Genomic DNA, 17,661 nt, shown 5'->3' on the forward strand with positions numbered 1-17,661 from the left:
TTTTATCCAGTGTCATCGTCAGGTCAGAATTTCAGGTTGTCCCATAGTTTGTTCTGACCAAACACCTGCTAAACCTTTTACAGTCCCATCACTTTGTTTATTGCCTTTATTACAGATTAGCAAATGTTAACATGCTAAAATGGTACATATGGATAATAATAAACATTAGCTGTATAACACCTTTCATGCAACTACAACTACATTCAGCCTAATGGTGAGTTTAGTTTTTAATAATTTGTTATTATTCATTACTATGCCGGTCCGGCAAATTATTGCTTTAAGTGAAACTGGTCCATGGCGCAAATAAGGTTGGCTAGTCTACTGCTTCACATAAGAGAGGACATAAAAACAGGGATAAAAAATGAATGGAAAATAAGATGGAGAATAAAACCTGCTGAACAATACTATAAATAATGAAGTTAAAAATCGAGTACATAGAATGCATAAAATCAAACAACATTTAAAAAAGTGCAGCAGTGTATAACTGCAAGACAAAGCACATGTATTTCTGACCTGTATCAGGAAGTCAGAGCTAGCGAAAGGCTAAAGCAAAGAGAAGTTTTTATCTTTCTTTTAAAGATATTCAGCGAGCTGCTTCTCTGATATCTGTAGGTAGTGTGTTCCAGAGCTTTGGGGTGTAATGGACAAAGGCTGCATCCCCAGTTTTCTGTTGACTGTTGCTGGAAACCTCCAGCAGACCAGCAGCAGATGATCACAGTGTTCTTGAAGGAAAATAGTGAACAACAGAGTCACAAATGTAGCTTGGTCCATTAAGAGCTTTGTTTATGAGGAGGAAGACCTTCAAATCAATCCTGAATGTTACAGGAAGTCAGTGCAGAGCATCTAAAACTGGACTAATGTGCTCTCTGCTCTTGGTTGTGGTTGACAGCTGAGCTGCAGAGTTTTCAATGAGCTGAAATCTTTTCTTTTTTCTGGAGGTCAGTAAATAAAGCGTTACAGTAATTCATCTATTCATCTTGAAATAAAGGCATGAATCAGTTTTTCAGCATCTGTTTGATTTATAAATGGTTGTTCTTTAATGATGTTTCTAAGGTGAAGAAATGAAGTTTTTGTCACCTTATTGATGTGAGACTTAGATCTGAATCTAGGACACACCAAGGCTTGTAACCTCAGATTTAATCCAGGGAGCTCATTTCCCCACAGTATCAAATAGTAAGGTTAGATATCAGCCTGGAGTTGGTGAGTGCATTACTGTCTGGGTTGGGTTTCTTCAGTAATGGTTTTACAGCAGCTGCCTGAAACGCATTGCAGAAGATGCCTGTTTGCAGAGATGTATTTATGATCTTCAGGACATGATGTGACACACTGTCAAACACCTGCTTAAAAATGCTGTAGGAGCAGGGTCAACACATAGAGTCAGGGTTAGATATAAGTAGTTACTGATGTATTTGTCAACAACTGTAAGTAGTTCTGTGGGCATGCAGAAGAGGAGGTTGGTGTATAAACAGGCCAAGAATGACAGTATAAGAAAACACTTGCAGTAATGTGAATTCTGTCTTCATAGGAGAGGTTAGAAGTGCTGACAAATACTGAAACAGTACAAATGTCTGTATGTGAGGATCACCACATCACAGCCTTTTACTAAATGTTTGTATGCTGCCTCTAAATGCTAAATAGAGGTTATCATTTTTACATTCTGAGAGGTGCATTATGTTTTTCAGGTTAGCAGGTGCTTGTGTCATTTATGTGGAGCACTTTGTACTTTATCCATTAGAGCCCATTGTAGATAAAGTTTATCTGGTGATTCAGCAGGTTGGTCGGAAACCTTTTATGATTTTAGTGGTACTTGTTTTTATAACTTGTTCCGTAATGATTGCAAGCATCTGAGGACTCGCCCTCTTTTTCCTCAGGACAATTTCTAAAGAAATCTTCCGTGCAGTATGTTTCCTGCCCGTACAGTCAGGACCATCAGCTGTGACTGTGTGCGTACTTGTTAACTCTTCTCTGTAAAGAACAAACATTTTTCCTCGGTGTTGGTTATGTAAGCTCTGTGTCTGTGTCTCCACCCCTCTCTGCGTGGTGTGATCTCATAGCTCTGCTCCTCACTGTCTGAACACCACCTCTGTACTATATAGTGTCACGATGAAATCTGTCTTCTTATTGGTGCTTTGGACCTTGTGTCACCTTTCCCCCAGCGGTAAGCCACGCCCCTTTGGAGGCCTTCACTTTGTGTGTGTGTGTGTGTGTGTGTGTGTGTGTGTGTGTGTGTGTGTGTGGGAGAGAGAGAGAGAGATTGTGAAGGCTGTCGTTGCCTCCCCTGTGTGTGGACTCTGGTCTTTCTGTGAGGACAGGGACGTTGGAGCACACCTTGTTGCATGGTAAAACTATGGATCAGACTATGGTAAGAGGGAACTTTCACTTCATTTCCTCTTAGAATAATTCCATGTTATCTTTTTTCTTGTGCCTGTGTATAATATTCCTTGAAGAAGGTCTTACTCAGACTGTGAGATTTTATGTATGTGCTCAACATTCCTCTTTCACTCGTTTATGTTGTTAAAACTCATGACAATGCATCACTCTACGTACAGTAAGGCAGCGCTCATACAGTGGAGGCTATGTGATCTTTGTCTTGCAGATGATCCAGGCCACAGTGGCTATTTCTGTGGTGATAGTGACTGTGTTGTACTTCCTGCAAAGTTCTGCAGGACAGAAGAAGAAGAAGCAGCCCATCACTCTGCAGGATTCCACGGTCAAATATCCCCTTCCCCTTATAAACAAACAGGTAGACTGCACACAGACGCCCACATTTAGCAATATTACTGTGCTTTACTCTGACAGACACATTCAAATTCACATTGATTATACAGAAACTTCCTATTCAGCTGCTGTGTTATGACTTCAGTACTGTGAGGGAACAACCAGTTGGTGTTTAAAGCTATATTGAACTGATGAAAGGAGTTTTGTTACAGTCATATTTTTTAACACACACACCAAACTGATGTGAAGCTCCTGTTTGGGCATCAACCAGAGCCTTTTTTTTATGCCATGTTTTGTGATTTCTGCTTTGTGGAGGTCACACCTGTACAGTTAGGCTTTCCAAACGAGCAGCATTGACACTGTATGTTAAATGTCTTTGTTCTTTGTGTTTATTTCTTATCTGTGTGCGTCCTTGTGCAGGAAATCAGCCATGACACAAAGAAATTTCGGTTTGGCCTTCCATCTGCGACTCATATCCTTGGACTGCCAGTAGGTACTGAAACAGCTCTCTTCTCCTCTCTGATAAAATTCCTCCCAACTAGGAAGATTGTCTGCCAGTGCTGTAAGGCACTCCACCAAGTTTCATGGTGATGAGAATGTATTTACACACTCATGTCTGAGCAGCAGTTGCATACAGTTGTGTAATTTAATATGTCTTCTTGTGAATTTCCAACATGTGAAGCCTGAATTGTGCTGTAAGTTGGTCCAACTTGATTTTTGATCCAAAGTACCTCGAAATATGACAATAAATGAAAATACAAGATGATATCACTCTGCTTCTAATACTTATGAGTGATTCCACTGATTGAACTGAAGCACATTAAAGGATACTAGCTGATATCATGTGAAATGACCAATGAAAGTCTCCCCAAGAATAGTACAGTATATCCTTTATATATGTGTTATATAAGAGCTTCAGTTCAATCCCAAATTACATTTAGATGGTCATACAGGCCCATTGTGGAGGTCAGAGCTTAAACACAGCTTGTTTCCATCACAGGACAATCTTCAAACATCCATGTTTCCACATTTGTCCTCTTATTCCCTCAAATCCACCGCCTCACCCATCCTCCCTGCTCTCTCTCCCCTCTGTCCTGTGGACCAGGTCAGCATGTGTACCTGTCAGCCAAGGTGAAGGGCAGTCTGGTGGTCAGAGCCTACACTCCAGTCTCCAGTGATGAACACGAGGGATACGTTGACCTCGTGGTCAAGGTAAGTAACATTACTGATGCAGGGCACAGAACAGCACAAGTTTACCAGCATTGCTTGGCCCATGTGTTAACTGCAGAAGTTTTTTCTTTTTCTTTTTCTTTTTTTTTTTTTCGGTTATTTTGGCTGATTTTCTCTACAATTACTTTTTCATGTTTTTGACCTGTTAACTCCTCCATCTATCAACCATTTAGAAAAGCTGTGCAAGTCATAATTATTACGATTACTAATCCTAGTAAGTCATTTACTGATGCTTTGTCTTGAGATATTGTTCTCAGGAGCTGATGCAGACCAAAACTGAGAGGCTTAAATTGCTGTGTCCGTTTTGTACCTTCTCCAGGTGTACTACAAGAACAGCCACCCGTCCTTCCCAGAGGGAGGAAAGATGTCTCAGTACCTGGACGACATGGCTATTGGAGATACCATTGACTTCAGAGGACCCAATGGACTGCTGGTGTATAAGGGAAATGGTACAGAGTGTGTGCATGTGTGGAGAGAGAGCGGAGCAAGCTGCTGTGACCAGCAGATGTCACTGTGGTACAATATAAGACTGTCTGAGCTGCCAGAACACAGACTGACACTGAGACTCACTCTCTCCTCATCAGGGCAGTTTTCCATCCGACCGGACAAGAAGTCAGAGGCGAAGGTTCGGAAGTTTAAACACGTTGGAATGATCGCTGGTGGAACAGGTTCACTTACATTTCTTTAAACTCTCAATCACTCTAATGAACATTCATGCACGTATTCAGAAGAGCATCACAGAGGCTCAGCTGGCTGACCGTACATGTGCATTGAACATAAATGTTTCATAGGTGACAAGTGGAAAAAGAAAAGTTCTGCAGTGGTTTTTCACTCTTATAACACATAAACGACACCCAAAGCTGCCTTATAGTTTAACTTTCAGGACCATCTGATGATGTTTTTCACTCTGACAATATCATTCTTTTGAAAATGTTGTACCTGAAAATAATACCCTTGTTCTTCTCTGAGACTAACCTCAGTGTCTTTTACCACCTCAGGCATCACTCCCATGCTGCAGTTAATCCACAGCATCACATCAGACCCCACTGACAACACCAAGTGCTCTCTCATATTTGCCAACCAGGTCAGCTCTGCACCATATATTGTTTTGGGAAGTCTTTCCTTTGTGTCTCATTGTAAAAGAGTATTACTGTGCTGTACGTAAGTGGAAATACTCCGGAGAAATTAAATCTCTTTCACTTGCTCCCTCTCAGACCGAGAAAGATATCCTACTGAGGGAGGAGCTGGAGGAGGCGAAGAAGAACCATCCTGACAAAATTAAACTGTGGTTCACTCTGGACAAACCTCCACAAGGTCAGGCAGCGTTCCTGCAGCTGTCAAGTTCAAGTTATTTGTTGTCATATAAGATACAATTATAGTGAAGCAACTGTTTGATGAAATCACCTCTGACCAAAGCAGAAACAGGTCGTATGTATAATGCGGCCTTAATTTTGACACATTAACATGAGACAGATGCTGCCACGTTTTTAGTAAAATGCAAAAACCTTGCACAGTCAATCACAAGGCAACATGTAATGTGAAAGGAGTCGCTTGTACTGATGAACCGTCAGAACATTATCACCCAGGTCAGCAGTTCTCCTCAGCTCTGCAGAGCTTTTCAGCATTTTTCAGTTAATTGTTTTAGCTTTATGGCCCACAGCTTAACTGTTGGTTCAGTCTCATCGCTATCATCGATCTCATTTCCAGCATCAGCAGGCAGCTTTTTTCAGAGGAAAATTTCTAATAAACCCTCTGCCCGCTGCATGCACAGCACCAGACAGACAGAGCTGACGGCTGCAGTTGCTGAGGAGCATTTAGCAGCTCAAGAAACAGACGCTTTCTAAAGAACTGATGGAGACAAAAAAACAAGGCTAAAAGGAGAATAAGTAGCCAATAGGACTGACAGTCATCAGGCTGCCAGAAACACGGCTCCAAATAAAAGCTAATGTAGCTCTGCACCTGCTGGATGACTCAACAAGCTATGTGTAACTTTGAAAATGTCTATTTAGAGGAAGAAGACGTCACAGTTCCTACATCACAGGAGCAGAATTGAATTAATGTTAATTTAAGAAGAAATTGTATTAGATCTTAAACTTTATTTGCTACATACCACATAACATTATAACAGAAGACAAAATCTAGAGAAGAATCTTCAAACCTCCTCATCATGTGGGATCTGGTTTTAAAATTTTCCATGACTAAATACATCTGTGTGTCAGCAAAAGCTGTGGCTGAAGGCATTATGTTTTCATGTTGTCCGTCCGTCTGTCCCATCTTTAAGGGAATTTCTTCAGATTTGGCACAAACATTCACTTTGACTCCAGAAAGAACTGATTAGACTTTGGTGGTCAAAGGTCACTGTGACTGTAACTCATTTCACCAAAAAAGACAGACATGGATGTAAACTGCAACTTGGCCATTTGGTGGAGGCAAACAACCATCAGGCGTAATTCTAGTTTCATCGTGTTTACCATAAAGGACATACAGCACGGTGCCAGGCTATATGAAGCTGAATAAATCTCAAATCTCTCTAAAGTCTGAAAGCCTAGACCTTTGGTTTCCCCGCTGAAAATTTAGAGTGGGAAAGCAAACAAAGACTCTCCGGCTGAAGGAAAATCCCTGCAGGCTGAGGAGAGAGATAGTTCCAACAAGGTGTTACAGTAGCTTAGCAAACGCTCATGTCCTCCTTTGCATAATCCTTAAAGCGAGCACAAATTAATGAGCACAATATTGTTACATAATCTCCGCTGTGAAGGCCTTTGAACGCTGCTCGTATTCGGTCTTGTCTGTCATTAGTTCCACACAGAATAGAAACACATCAGCCCTTGATCATTATTCATTAGAAGAGGTGTGCTTGCTCTTCGTTAGCGGTGTCATTATTTGGTTGCATTGGAAGGAGAGATGACTATCTGTGATGAATGCACAAGTTGAACCAGCCTCCTGCTGTTTCTTAATTCTGTTGTTTGTATATGTTTCTCTGAAGTAGGAGGTTGATCTTTCTCTCTCTCTCGTCTTGTCCTCCAGATTGGAGCTATGGTTCAGGTTTTGTTACCCATGACATGATCAAGGACCACCTCCCTGCTCCGTCCAGTGATGTCCTTATCGTCCTGTGCGGTCCTCCACCGATGATCCAGTACGCCTGTCTGCCAAATCTGGACAAGCTGGGACACAAAACAGAAAACATTTTCACATACTAGAGTTTTAATTAACTCCAGAACTGGTTTATTCTCCGCAATCATTCAATCACTGAACCAACAATCCATCTATTAACACTGTTTATGATCTCATACTATCCACAAAGTGTGCTTTTCACTTGAGCATGTGTGATGATTTTTGATGTCAGTGACATTAGAACACCAACAATGCAAACCTGTGCCATAAAATGGGTAATTGCCATCAACATTACCCACAAACATCACTCTGACAATGTCTGAGGACTCAGGTGTAGTCTTACAGTTTACAGTTTGTCATCAGGCTTCCTACGTGTCATTACATTTTGAATGTTTTTATTTTTTAGGCCAAAGTGTAATTTTTTTGTGGAATAAATACGTAAAGACAATAGTGGTGGTTTTACTACATGATGCTTCATACACTGAGAACACTAATGTGTTGTACTTTTATACTTTTATCATTTTATTTGTATAAAACTCCCAAATATTCTGATCATTCTACAAAATACTATATATCAAAATAAGACTTTGCCTAACGTTAATGTTAAATACAAGTGCTCCACTTTTAATTCACTGGATGCTAAGTTATAGTGCAAAGTCTAAAATTCGAGATCTTCTCAAACTAACCACAGCAATGTACTATGACAGCAGCCCAAGATGAACGATGAAACACCGAGACAAACTATGTGTAATATTATCCATTGCATTTTTTTAGGTTTGGTCGAAAGCTCTAGAATAAATGAATTAAGTGGACCTTGAGTGGCTGCGGTAGTTTTGTACTGTATAGTGAGCAGTATTTAGGTGTTTGATGGGGCGTCACAGTCGCGACCAACATTTCCAATATGCAGTGAAAGCATCACCGGACAATGGGCGTGTTTCTCCTCACCAACATGTCGGCTTAGAGTTACTATCAAAACTTTCCTGTCAATAATGAGGAAGTTTAGACTTCTAGCAGTGAACAATTGGAAGAACATGTTGTGTGAGCGTGGCGTAGACTTAGTTAAGCCTTTTCACGGTGCTGCATTTAGCACGGTTATAGTTTTTGTGGCATTTCTCAGCATAAACCTCCCGGGTTGTGACTGTGAACGAATCGCTCCAGAGAGATGTCTCATCGGGGGTCCAGGGCTGAACCCCGACATAGTTGTACCGGTCCGCTACTTCATTATTCAGGCGGTCAATTCAAACGGAGAAAACCTGACTGTGTCCCCAGGTGAGCTGACCACAAACACAGTGTGCACTGAAAGTGTCATGAACCGTAGCATCACTGGCCGGTTGCTGCTAGCTCATCTGCCGGTGCGTCCACAAACTGATCTGTGACCATTTTGTATGTAAGTTAAACAGCAGACGTAACGTTAGCTAGCTCCGTTCAGCCGTGTTCGTGTTAATGTCGACGAAACGTGATTATTAAACACGAGTTTAGTGGTCATAACTGCCTCATTTACCCTGCAAAACCTTCGGTACTCATTTTAATAAACCTCAGTGCTCTCTAACCCTAAAACACGAGGCTCTGCTGTCCTCTGTCCTCCAATGTATCAGAAGACATAACGGAAGTCTTCGCCATTGATGAAGCCCCACAGGTCACTGAACTGTCCTTCACATGTGCTGTTTAGGTATGGACACATTTAAAGTGAAGATAAGTCCGCTGGACAAGAAGGAGCACATCCGCATCCACGTCCCTCCACCTCTGGACAGACGAGACGGCTCCTTCCTGGTCAGGTACCGGCTCTACGGGACCGTGATCAGGGGCCTGAAGGTGGAGGTCCTCCACCAAGATGCTGCTGTTGCCAAGTCACCCTACACCATCCAAGGTTTGTGCTGTGTCATGCATTAATAAGCACAGTCAGGTCAGGTTGCAGTGTGATGCAGGAGAGATGGAACAAATGCGTCCTTGTCTTGATCCTCGGTGTTATTGTCCACACTCAGGTCCAGTCTATCATGAATACTGTGACTGTCCAGACCCCGATGCCTCCACCTGGCAGAGCGTCATGCAGTGTCCTGCTGAGGAGCCTCAGATCCTGGCCGACTTTAAGTCTTTTCCAACAGTGGACCTGCAGCGTCTCAGACAGGAAGTGCCTCACAGATTCGTCAACAGAGGGGGTCTCATTCACTACGCTATCATCAACAACCAGCTGTACCGCCGCACTCTGGGAAAATACACCGACTTCAAAATGTTCTCTGATGAAATGCTGCTCTCTCTAACAAGAAAGGTATTCTCTAAGTTTCAGGCGTGTTAAAGGATCATATGGGTGTTTTTGCACGTTTTGATAGCTGTAGTGTGTTTAATATTAGTGCCAAGAGACAGCGCGTGGCATCATGTGATGGCTGTGACATCGTGGTTTCTTTGCTGTTGAAGGTGAGGGTGCCTGATGTGGAGTTTTACATCAACGTTGGCGACTGGCCATTAGAGACGAGGAGAGCGGATGCTGTTCCGGTCCTGTCGTGGTGTGGCTCCACAGACACGCGGGACATTGTCCTCCCAACTTATGAGGTCACACACTCCACCCTGGAGACCATGAGGGGTGTCACCAATGACCTGCTGTCTGTCCAGGGAAACACAGGTAACACACACAGACACACACACACACACACACTCCTGTGTCACTGTGAGGCCTCCTAAGGTCTGCATGGCGCAGAACTTTGTCATGGTTTATTGAACGTTTTTAATAATGTGGACCACAGCAGTATTGAACAAATACAGAAAAATGTGCATACAGGAAGACGAAAAGGGTCACTCAGAGGTGGAATTTATTTCCCGTTCACACATAACGTGTCCACCTGGGGGCGCCAGATGGCTCTTTGCTGGGCCTCTTGGTGTTATAGTGCATATGATCACGAGGAGAATCGTTCATATTCAGTAACCCACAAATGTGGATGATACAGTGAGCTACAATAACAGACGTATTTGGTCACCTGCAGTTCACTTTTAATTTCACTCCGTAGTTTGAAATAAATCGTTCGTTCTTACCGTGCTCTTTATGGTGTTGAAATATTATACATGCGTGTGTATGTGGATTTTAGCCTTGCCTTTTCATCAGATTAGTGAGAAAGAATCAGCAGTTGTCAAACTGAATTACCTAATGAGTCAGGTGGCGTAGCCACCCTTACCCCAGGCGTCAGGTGTCAAATAGTCATTAACTTTAATGGAAGTACTGTACATACAGATTATTATACTGCTGTAGAATAAAAGCCTGTTACTCACTTACAGATAGTTTTTGACCTTAATATGCACACTCCTTTGGGTGCTAGGCTGTATACACCACTGTCAGTGTGGTATTCTCTGTTACATCTTATTATTTAGTAACACACAGAGTCCTTTTGACATCATATCCTCACATTTTTTGCCTTTTCGTGTAACATCTGGACGGCTTTATTCCAGGTCCTCCATGGATTAACAAAACAGATCGGGCATTTTTCCGTGGCCGGGACAGTCGAGAGGAGCGTCTTCACCTCGTCTCTCTGTCCAAGGAGAACCCTGAGCTGCTGGACGCAGGCATCACAGGATGGTTCTTCTTCAGAGACAGGGAGAAACAAGTCGGCAAGGCACCGCTTGTCGGATTCTTTGACTTCTTCAAGGTAAGGGAAAAAAAAATAAGCGCAGTTAAATAAATACACACATTTTAAGACATTCTTGAAGTTAAAAATGGCTTTACTCTTTGCCTGTTTTAGTACAAGTACCAAGTGAACGTGGATGGAACAGTGGCGGCGTATCGCTTCCCGTACCTGATGCTCGGGAGCAGTCTGGTTCTGAAGCAGGACTCACAGTATTATGAGTATTTCTACAGCCACCTTAAAGCAGGCACTCACTACGTTCCCGTGAAGAGAAACCTGTCCGACCTGTTGGAAAAAATCAAATGGGCCAAGGAGAACGACGCCGAGGCACAAAAGATCGCCAGAGCGGGTCAGACGCTGGCCAGAGAGCTGCTGCAGCCCAGCAGACTGTACTGTTATTACTACAGAGTGCTGCACATGTACTCAGAGCGGCAGATAGGACAGCCAACACAGCACGCAAACATGGAGCTGGTCCCTCAGCCGGACGACCACACCGCTGTGTGCACATGTGAGCGGAAAAGCCACAAAGAAGACACCGACATGAAGGATGAACTATGATGGAGCTGATTTCTTAGTTATTGTCTTTTTTCTCTGAAACATTCCCGACATGTAAAGTCTGAGGATAATTCAATGTTCCCGATGCTCACAGGAAAATGTGAATTTCACAGTTTACAGCTCAGCATTTGAATTCAAATTGTTGCTTTTATTGTGGACAGTAAAGGAAGTTGGAGGAATGATTTACAATTAAAAACTGTCTATTTCAAGGTGAGGCTGCAGGACGCTGCCCTCAGAATTATAATACCACTCTTAGTTTTTAACTGTGTTGTTTTCTTGTGCCTTTGTAAAGCTCTGGTTAGTAAGTCAAGGAACTGAGGATATATTTGCTGTTTTGTAACTGTGCCTTTTCATTGGACATTTTACAGTATTATCTTAAAATAAATCCATGTTAAATATATCTGATGGTTGACAGTTTAATCCAAACACAGTCCTTAAGTTGTGCGTTGTGAGTCTTACATACAGTGAACTGTCATCAATGTGTTCATCTGTCGGTGGTCAGAGAGCAGCACTTACCCTTCAGGACAGTCTTTATATTTGCCCGTGTGGTGTCATGCTGTACAGCTACATGCTTTCCCACGTTTGAACCAAGGCTGTAGACTAAGAGTCGGCAGCCGTGCTAGTGGCTCAGTAAAGTGTGTTAGCATGCTAACGTGCTTATTAGCACAAAACAAAGTACAACAGAGGCTGCTGAGAATGTCATCATTTGTGCAGGTATTTGAAAACTCTGACCTGCTGGTGGCGCAAGAGATAAAGTCGGGATCACAGACAGTGAATTGGTTTCATTTATCTGCTAAGTTTCATGTTTTTTTTTCATTTTGGACCAAAGTGGTGGACTGATCAGCACTGATAAAGCCATCCTTTGAACCACTAGCAGTTTTCCAACCCTCTTAGGAGCTCTTGGTCTGGCTGTAGTGAGGTCCAATCAGGACCTGAGCACTTCAGGAGAACATTTTTCCCTTAAAGCAGCAGTCCCCAACCTTTTTTGTGGTGGGTGCACCTGATTTTCAAAATCAAACTTCTTTCAGACTCTTATGAGCAATAAAATATTTTTTGTTCAGTCTCTCTATGCAGCCCGGTACCAAATGGCCCCGGTGGTTGGGGACCGCTGCCTTAAAGTATCTCAGAAGACTCAGTGACGTACAAAAACGACACCAATGCACAGAACAGTGATGAAAACAACTGAGTCAGATATGTGGAGGAGATATGTGTTTATATTTAAATGAAGTCTGTGACAATAAGAGCCATTTACAATATTTCCAAATTAATTCAATCATGTTAAAGATCTAAAAAGTCATGTTACAGTAATCTTTGATGAATGATGAAAATGAATATTTTACTTTGTGGACCCACTGTGCACTGATGTGCTATGGTGACATCATCCAAAAAAATACCATAGTAGACAAGAAAACATAAATTAGACAAACGATATTTTCTGACCCTCTACATGCTGTTAATATCTTAATATTCAAGAATATTTTCCATGTCAGTTTCTTCGTGTCTCTGTAGCTTAAAAGACACATCAGTCCCTTTCATCAGCATGTTTTTTAGCTGCTGTACCCAAAACCAAATACGCCATACGCTCATATTTACAGCAACAGTACATTAGTCTTCAATTTAACACAATGCCAGCTATTACGCAAACACGAAGAAAACAAGAAAATTCCCCCCACAAACAGTATGTTTAGATAAAAGTACTCATGGACTAATTTCTGCCTAAATCCAAACAGTGAAATAGCTCCTGCAAAATCATGGAGTTCAAGCTGCTCCGTGGAAATATGCAAAACATCACAGTAAAGGAAGCTTCACCTTAAATTTACGTGCTATCCAAACACAGCAGGTAGGGAACACATTCATCTGGGGTTTCACAGGATGCAGGTAAATGCACTGATTGACCTTCATTATCAGGTGAACTAGTCCTTTGAGCTGTGTTTAGTGTCAGGATGGATGACATGCGGCTCATAAAACCAATGAAATTCTGGTTCTGCACTCATATATTTTGCCTTGTAACATGTACTCATGTTAGTTCACAGCTTGGTGGCTTGTCGATTCTTTTCACTGTAGACTGAAGACGGGTGAGAAGTTCTGCTATTGATCACATTTGTTTTGCTTTTTTTCTATTTGGACGTGTCAGAGCAGGAAAGCACAGGTGTAACTAATAACATTAACAATGGCTCCTTTCAGTTCAGGTGTAGCAGTGAGACATACAAGTGAAACACCCTCACAGAGTAAAGCATATGGGATGCAGCCATCATTCATGTTATTAGTAACGCCTGATTATGACAAGTTAAAATGTCTGCTTTGAGAACAGGCCTTTGTCACTGAGGACAGTTTGACATGTCGTAGGAGAAGCACGGGTATATGTAACATAAAATAAACTATGGCTAAATTCCGTTAAGCTGCTTCAGTTTCCTAGTTCCCACTATGAAAGTCAAAATGTCTGTTGTCAAAAAGGCCTTCAGGAGAAGCCTTGAAGTAAAAGATGTAAATGGAATGCATAAATCAATGATGTTATTAGTCACACCTGCGTTTGGATAGTCAAAAAGTCCACTGTGAGAGCAATGTTTTAAAGAAATCTGAATGGTTACGACAAATTGGTTTTAACGGGGATCCTTGACGCAACTTTGGGTTTAATCTTTCTTGTTTTTGCCACCATGTGCTGCAGTTACCACACATGAGAAGTCAGATACACACTGTGAGACATCTTTTCTTCAGCGCACATTAAGACACTGCAGTGGGACCTGCCTCGTTTTAACAGTTAAGACTTGATATTCAGAAAGGTACGATGAAACCTTGCAGTTCATTAAAGACGTGCAGAAGCACAGTATGATTGGTCTTAATGAGTTCCTAGATGAAGCTTTCAGAAAAGAGGAATCTAAGTAAACAGCAGCAAACTCTCCAAGTGAACTGACATACTTGTGAGATGCTCCATCGACAGCAGGGATAGGTTGAAAATAACCAGAATTTGCTTTCAAAGGCCTCCTATTTTCATTTTAGTAAGACTGGAGGTTGTTTCTCAAAAGAGCCATTATTAAGCCCCACATTTTTATTTTATTGCATACAGTTTATTACTGTGTCACTGTATCATGTTATTGGTCATTAGATATTATGAGTCCCTTTGGTTCAGCTGAATTTAATCATGAGAGTGAGAGGCTCTCTGTCTTTCTTGGTGACAATTGCCTGCATCATTCCTGAAGGTGTGTGGAGATACCTCGAGCCTTTGAAGAAGTTCTCGATAAGAGCTCTGTCAATCTTGTTGCACTTGCCGATGGCAGCCTCAAAGTTGTTGCTGAGTACCCCGTAGATATTCCCCTTGTCATTTTTCTTCCCCATGAACAAGAAGAGGGCATAGCAGTCCTTGCCAATGGAGGTGCAGAAGTCCACCATTCTCTCGCACATGGTCTTGTTGCTGGACTCCTTCTGAGCAATCTGGACGGATTCACTGCAGGCCTCTGGGGGGACGTTGTTCTCCTCAGAGTCCTCCTTGTCAGGCAGATGTAGGACCTGCACAGCGATCTGGATCCGAGGGTTCTTGGTGGGCTTCTCGAGGACGGCCCAAACCCAGTCAGCCCCCAGGAGGATGCGCTGTTCGAGTGTCATGGCTGTGCAGTTGAAGGCATCAGTTATGTTGAGGCTGACGCTCTGAGAGATGTAGGTCATTAGGAAGACCTGAGGGAGGACAAGGTGTTTTAAAGATCTCTTAAAAGCCATTTTGTGAAGTTTAAAGAGGTGTGTCTTCAGAAGAAAAACTACCTACCTGAGTGAGCACCTCAGGGCTTGCGTGGAACTTGTCCTCTGGGTCTTTGAAGAGGAGGTACTCTTGAGTTCTGGATGAGGCGGCATAGATGCAGTCGTTGAATAGAGGAATGAAATCATTGGGTTTGGCCACGGGTGGTTTCCTTAGTGTCGCAAAGATGCTCGGTCGAGGTGACATGCTCTGATCGTAGGAGGGACTGGAGGCGGGAGGGCTGGAGGGACCATTCTTAAAGGAGGCGAACAATTTGGAGTTCTGGAAGGGGTTAGGCATGGATTTGGTGATGTTCTGGCCCATGCTGGACTGATGCCGGAGGGCGGGAGATCAGAGGGTGGTCTCTCTGATACACTGGAAAGATTTATAAGATTAGATTACAGACTATAATCTAGGATGGACATCTGGATAGTAAAAGTTTGGTCAAGCATTTTGATAGTTGTGTTCTTGAGGTACAAAAGTAAATGCATCATAGGGAAATACTGTCTGCTCTTCCCTTTAACAGCGAATCAATGAGCATTTCTCTGTGTTGCACATCGAAAACCTGCCATTAGGTCTGATATCTACTTAAAAGTAGTTTCAAAAATGACTCCAGGTACGTACCAAGATGGGTCTGGAAGTTTCTGTCGTTCCAAGTCCACTACCTGCCCTCCACTCCTGTCCCCTGCCCTGCTGAGATACACAGTGTGTGTATGGTGCTGTGGGTGAAGCGCAGTCTTCAGTCCCCTGACATGTACAGAACTTTCAGTAGAATAAAAAGGATTTTCACAGTTCCTGTTGACAGTGTTAGCATGGGTGTGGTGTTTGTAACCTGTCAAGTTTTAGTTAAGTCAACAAAAGACTCATCTTACCAGTTAACTGGCAGCAGCAGCAGCAGCTTGAGGACGGGGGTAAGCCTGAAGGGTTTGATGGGTAAACAAAATGCTTAACTGTCTCTTTTCAGGAGGAAGCTCAAATGGCTTTGTATTCTGAAGTCACATGATGGGATGAAGTGGGAGTTTAACTTTAAGAAGGGAATGGAGTTGCTGGGGAATGGTTGGATGGTTAGGAGGGACTGACATGTTCTGTCTTTGTTGAAATTCCAGGTTTGACCAATGGGACTTGATCTGTTTGTAAGGCAGTCCAGCTGTAAGAGCATCCACTGGCTTAAGGCTTCCTATATCAGTGTTGTCAATGAAGGTAAGCGCACCTTTAACATTAGCTGATTGCCACTCAGAGGACCCAGTTTGTCAAAGTGCTTTTATTTTGTCAACCAAACATAACAATCTACTGCCCTGCCTGACCACCCCGTTGAAATCTGTGCAGTCATACATAGACTTGGTAAAAGTAGGCTTTGATTTTTAACGCTTGCCTACATGGACAAGGTCATTTACAAAAACAGGGCTGTACTAGAGCATATACAGTACAATACAGGAGAACAGGGTCACATGACGAGCCACAGCTTGTGCTGATACCGGACAAAATATTCTCATCCATGGAAGTTAGAGCCCAACTAACACAAATTGTTTGTGGCTGATTTGAGGGGTTTCAAAATATGATACATCAGCCAATATTCCTATTTAAAATAAGCACATAGCATAAAAATGTATCATTGAAAAGGATTCACTTGGCAGCTGAACAAACTGAAAACACACTGTGGCCCCATAAAACCGATATAAGGAACTTGTGAACAAACAGCTGTGTATTTACATATTCAGGACCAGCTGACACCAGCCAACATGAGCATTCATTCGAAGTTTCTGTTCACCTGATGAATGTCAGTCCTATGTTCACGCTCTATTTTTAGCTCTGTTTTGGTCTTCACCAGCTCCTGAGAAAAATGTCTGGCTCTTTAGCAGCTAAATGCTCCACCGTGTTCATCAGTGAGTCACTAACTTTGTCCGTCTGCAGCATTTATTTAATACACTTTTAATATAAAAATACTGATTAGTGCAGATTTATTTATCCACAGTTGTGACCAAGATCTGTACTACACTGGGCATGTCACATTTTAAATAAACCTGTCAGTGCCCTCTAGTGGACAAACTACGTAATGGCGACAGAACTGTACTCTCTACTAATCGACTGACATATAAACCATATAACTTATTTCAAAGTAACATGGGTTAGGCAAGTATTTGTTCCAAAATGATACTGCATTTCATATGATTGTCATGAACCAAGTATTGGCTAATGTGGCCCTGTTCTCCCCTTTGATTAACCAGCACAGTATATATATAGTACACAGTGGTCAGTGTGATCATTAGAAGGTACATTGCATAGGGACACCAAATGGCCTGTGAGTAACAGTTCAGTTCGTTATTGTAGAAATTAAACAAAGATTTGTGTCAGCAACCCTTGATGAATGTTTCCCGCACTGTGAACGTCCACTGGCATCTGTAGGTCCACTGTGGGTGACTGTACATGTTACATGAGGTATCAGCGGCTAGTAGAAGAAGATGTGAGAGCTCCACACTGCAGTGTTAGGCCGGGGCTTGAGGTACAGTACAGGTGTCAGACTGGTTGCTACAGGTCTCTGTGGTTGATCGACAGCATTAGTGAGCCAACGGTGCCGCGCCATTGTCCTTCAAACTAGCGCCGTCTGCGAATGCCTCAGCTCCTTCCGCAGCTCATCTCGGCTGAGCAGGTACTGGAAGCAAAGCATCATGGGAGTGGTAATGGGTTAGAAAGCTTGGCAGTTGGTGTTTGCCA

General features: G+C 42.5%; 3 protein-coding genes across 21 annotated transcripts in view; 2 read left to right on the plus strand and 1 right to left on the minus strand.

The window, feature by feature from the left end:
• The first annotated feature begins 2,052 nt into the window (after positions 1–2,052).
• cyb5r2 (cytochrome b5 reductase 2) lies at positions 2,053–7,507 on the plus strand. The gene is made up of 9 exons (XM_076733385.1): positions 2,053–2,362; positions 2,597–2,743; positions 3,139–3,211; positions 3,824–3,930; positions 4,268–4,397; positions 4,533–4,616; positions 4,947–5,032; positions 5,163–5,262; positions 6,973–7,507. The coding sequence occupies exons 1-9, from the start codon at positions 2,348–2,350 to the stop codon at positions 7,143–7,145; spliced, it is 915 nt and encodes a 304-aa protein (XP_076589500.1). The 5' UTR covers positions 2,053–2,347; the 3' UTR covers positions 7,146–7,507.
• Positions 7,508–7,996: 489 nt separating this feature from the next.
• Positions 7,997–11,615, plus strand: poglut3 (protein O-glucosyltransferase 3). The gene is made up of 6 exons (XM_076733390.1): positions 7,997–8,328; positions 8,729–8,926; positions 9,042–9,325; positions 9,472–9,676; positions 10,495–10,691; positions 10,785–11,615. Exons 1-6 carry the CDS (start codon positions 8,049–8,051, stop codon positions 11,223–11,225), a joined length of 1,605 nt encoding a protein of 534 aa, XP_076589505.1. The 5' UTR covers positions 7,997–8,048; the 3' UTR covers positions 11,226–11,615.
• A 3,558-nt stretch (positions 11,616–15,173) lies between these two features.
• Positions 15,174–17,661, minus strand: part of ppfibp2b (PPFIA binding protein 2b) — a 72,569-nt gene continuing 70,081 nt past the window's right edge. For 12 of the 19 annotated variants that reach the window (XM_076732740.1, XM_076732739.1, XM_076732735.1 and 9 more), the window contains 2 exons: positions 15,574–15,696; positions 15,174–15,324 (listed from right to left, as the gene is read on the minus strand). In XM_076732740.1, coding sequence (XP_076588855.1) covers positions 15,301–15,324; positions 15,574–15,696 — 147 coding nt within the window. In that variant the 3' untranslated portion in view covers positions 15,174–15,300. Of the gene's footprint in view, positions 15,325–15,573; positions 17,600–17,661 lie in introns of all 19 variants that reach the window. The other 7 variants (XR_013077254.1, XR_013077253.1, XR_013077252.1 and 4 more) reach the window with 3 other exon arrangements.

This window comes from Chaetodon auriga, chromosome 6, assembly GCF_051107435.1.
Source record: "Chaetodon auriga isolate fChaAug3 chromosome 6, fChaAug3.hap1, whole genome shotgun sequence".
Classification (NCBI taxonomy): Eukaryota; Metazoa; Chordata; class Actinopteri; order Chaetodontiformes; family Chaetodontidae; genus Chaetodon; species Chaetodon auriga.

What these genes read in the sequence shown, in the direction of transcription:
- poglut3 (XM_076733390.1), top strand. Translation starts at nt 8,049, where the DNA reads ATGAGGAAGTTTAGACTTCTAGCAGTGAACAATTGGAAGAACATGTTG. An exon ending in AAACCTGACTGTGTCCCCAG is followed by an intron (nt 8,329 to 8,728) that starts GTGAGCTGACCA and finishes TGTGCTGTTTAG; the next exon opens with GTATGGACACATTTAAAGTG. An exon ending in GTCACCCTACACCATCCAAG is followed by an intron (nt 8,927 to 9,041) that starts GTTTGTGCTGTG and finishes GTCCACACTCAG; the next exon opens with GTCCAGTCTATCATGAATAC.
- cyb5r2 (XM_076733385.1), top strand. An exon ending in TTCCCCTTATAAACAAACAG is followed by an intron (nt 2,744 to 3,138) that starts GTAGACTGCACA and finishes GTCCTTGTGCAG; the next exon opens with GAAATCAGCCATGACACAAA. An exon ending in GCTGGTGTATAAGGGAAATG is followed by an intron (nt 4,398 to 4,532) that starts GTACAGAGTGTG and finishes TCTCCTCATCAG; the next exon opens with GGCAGTTTTCCATCCGACCG.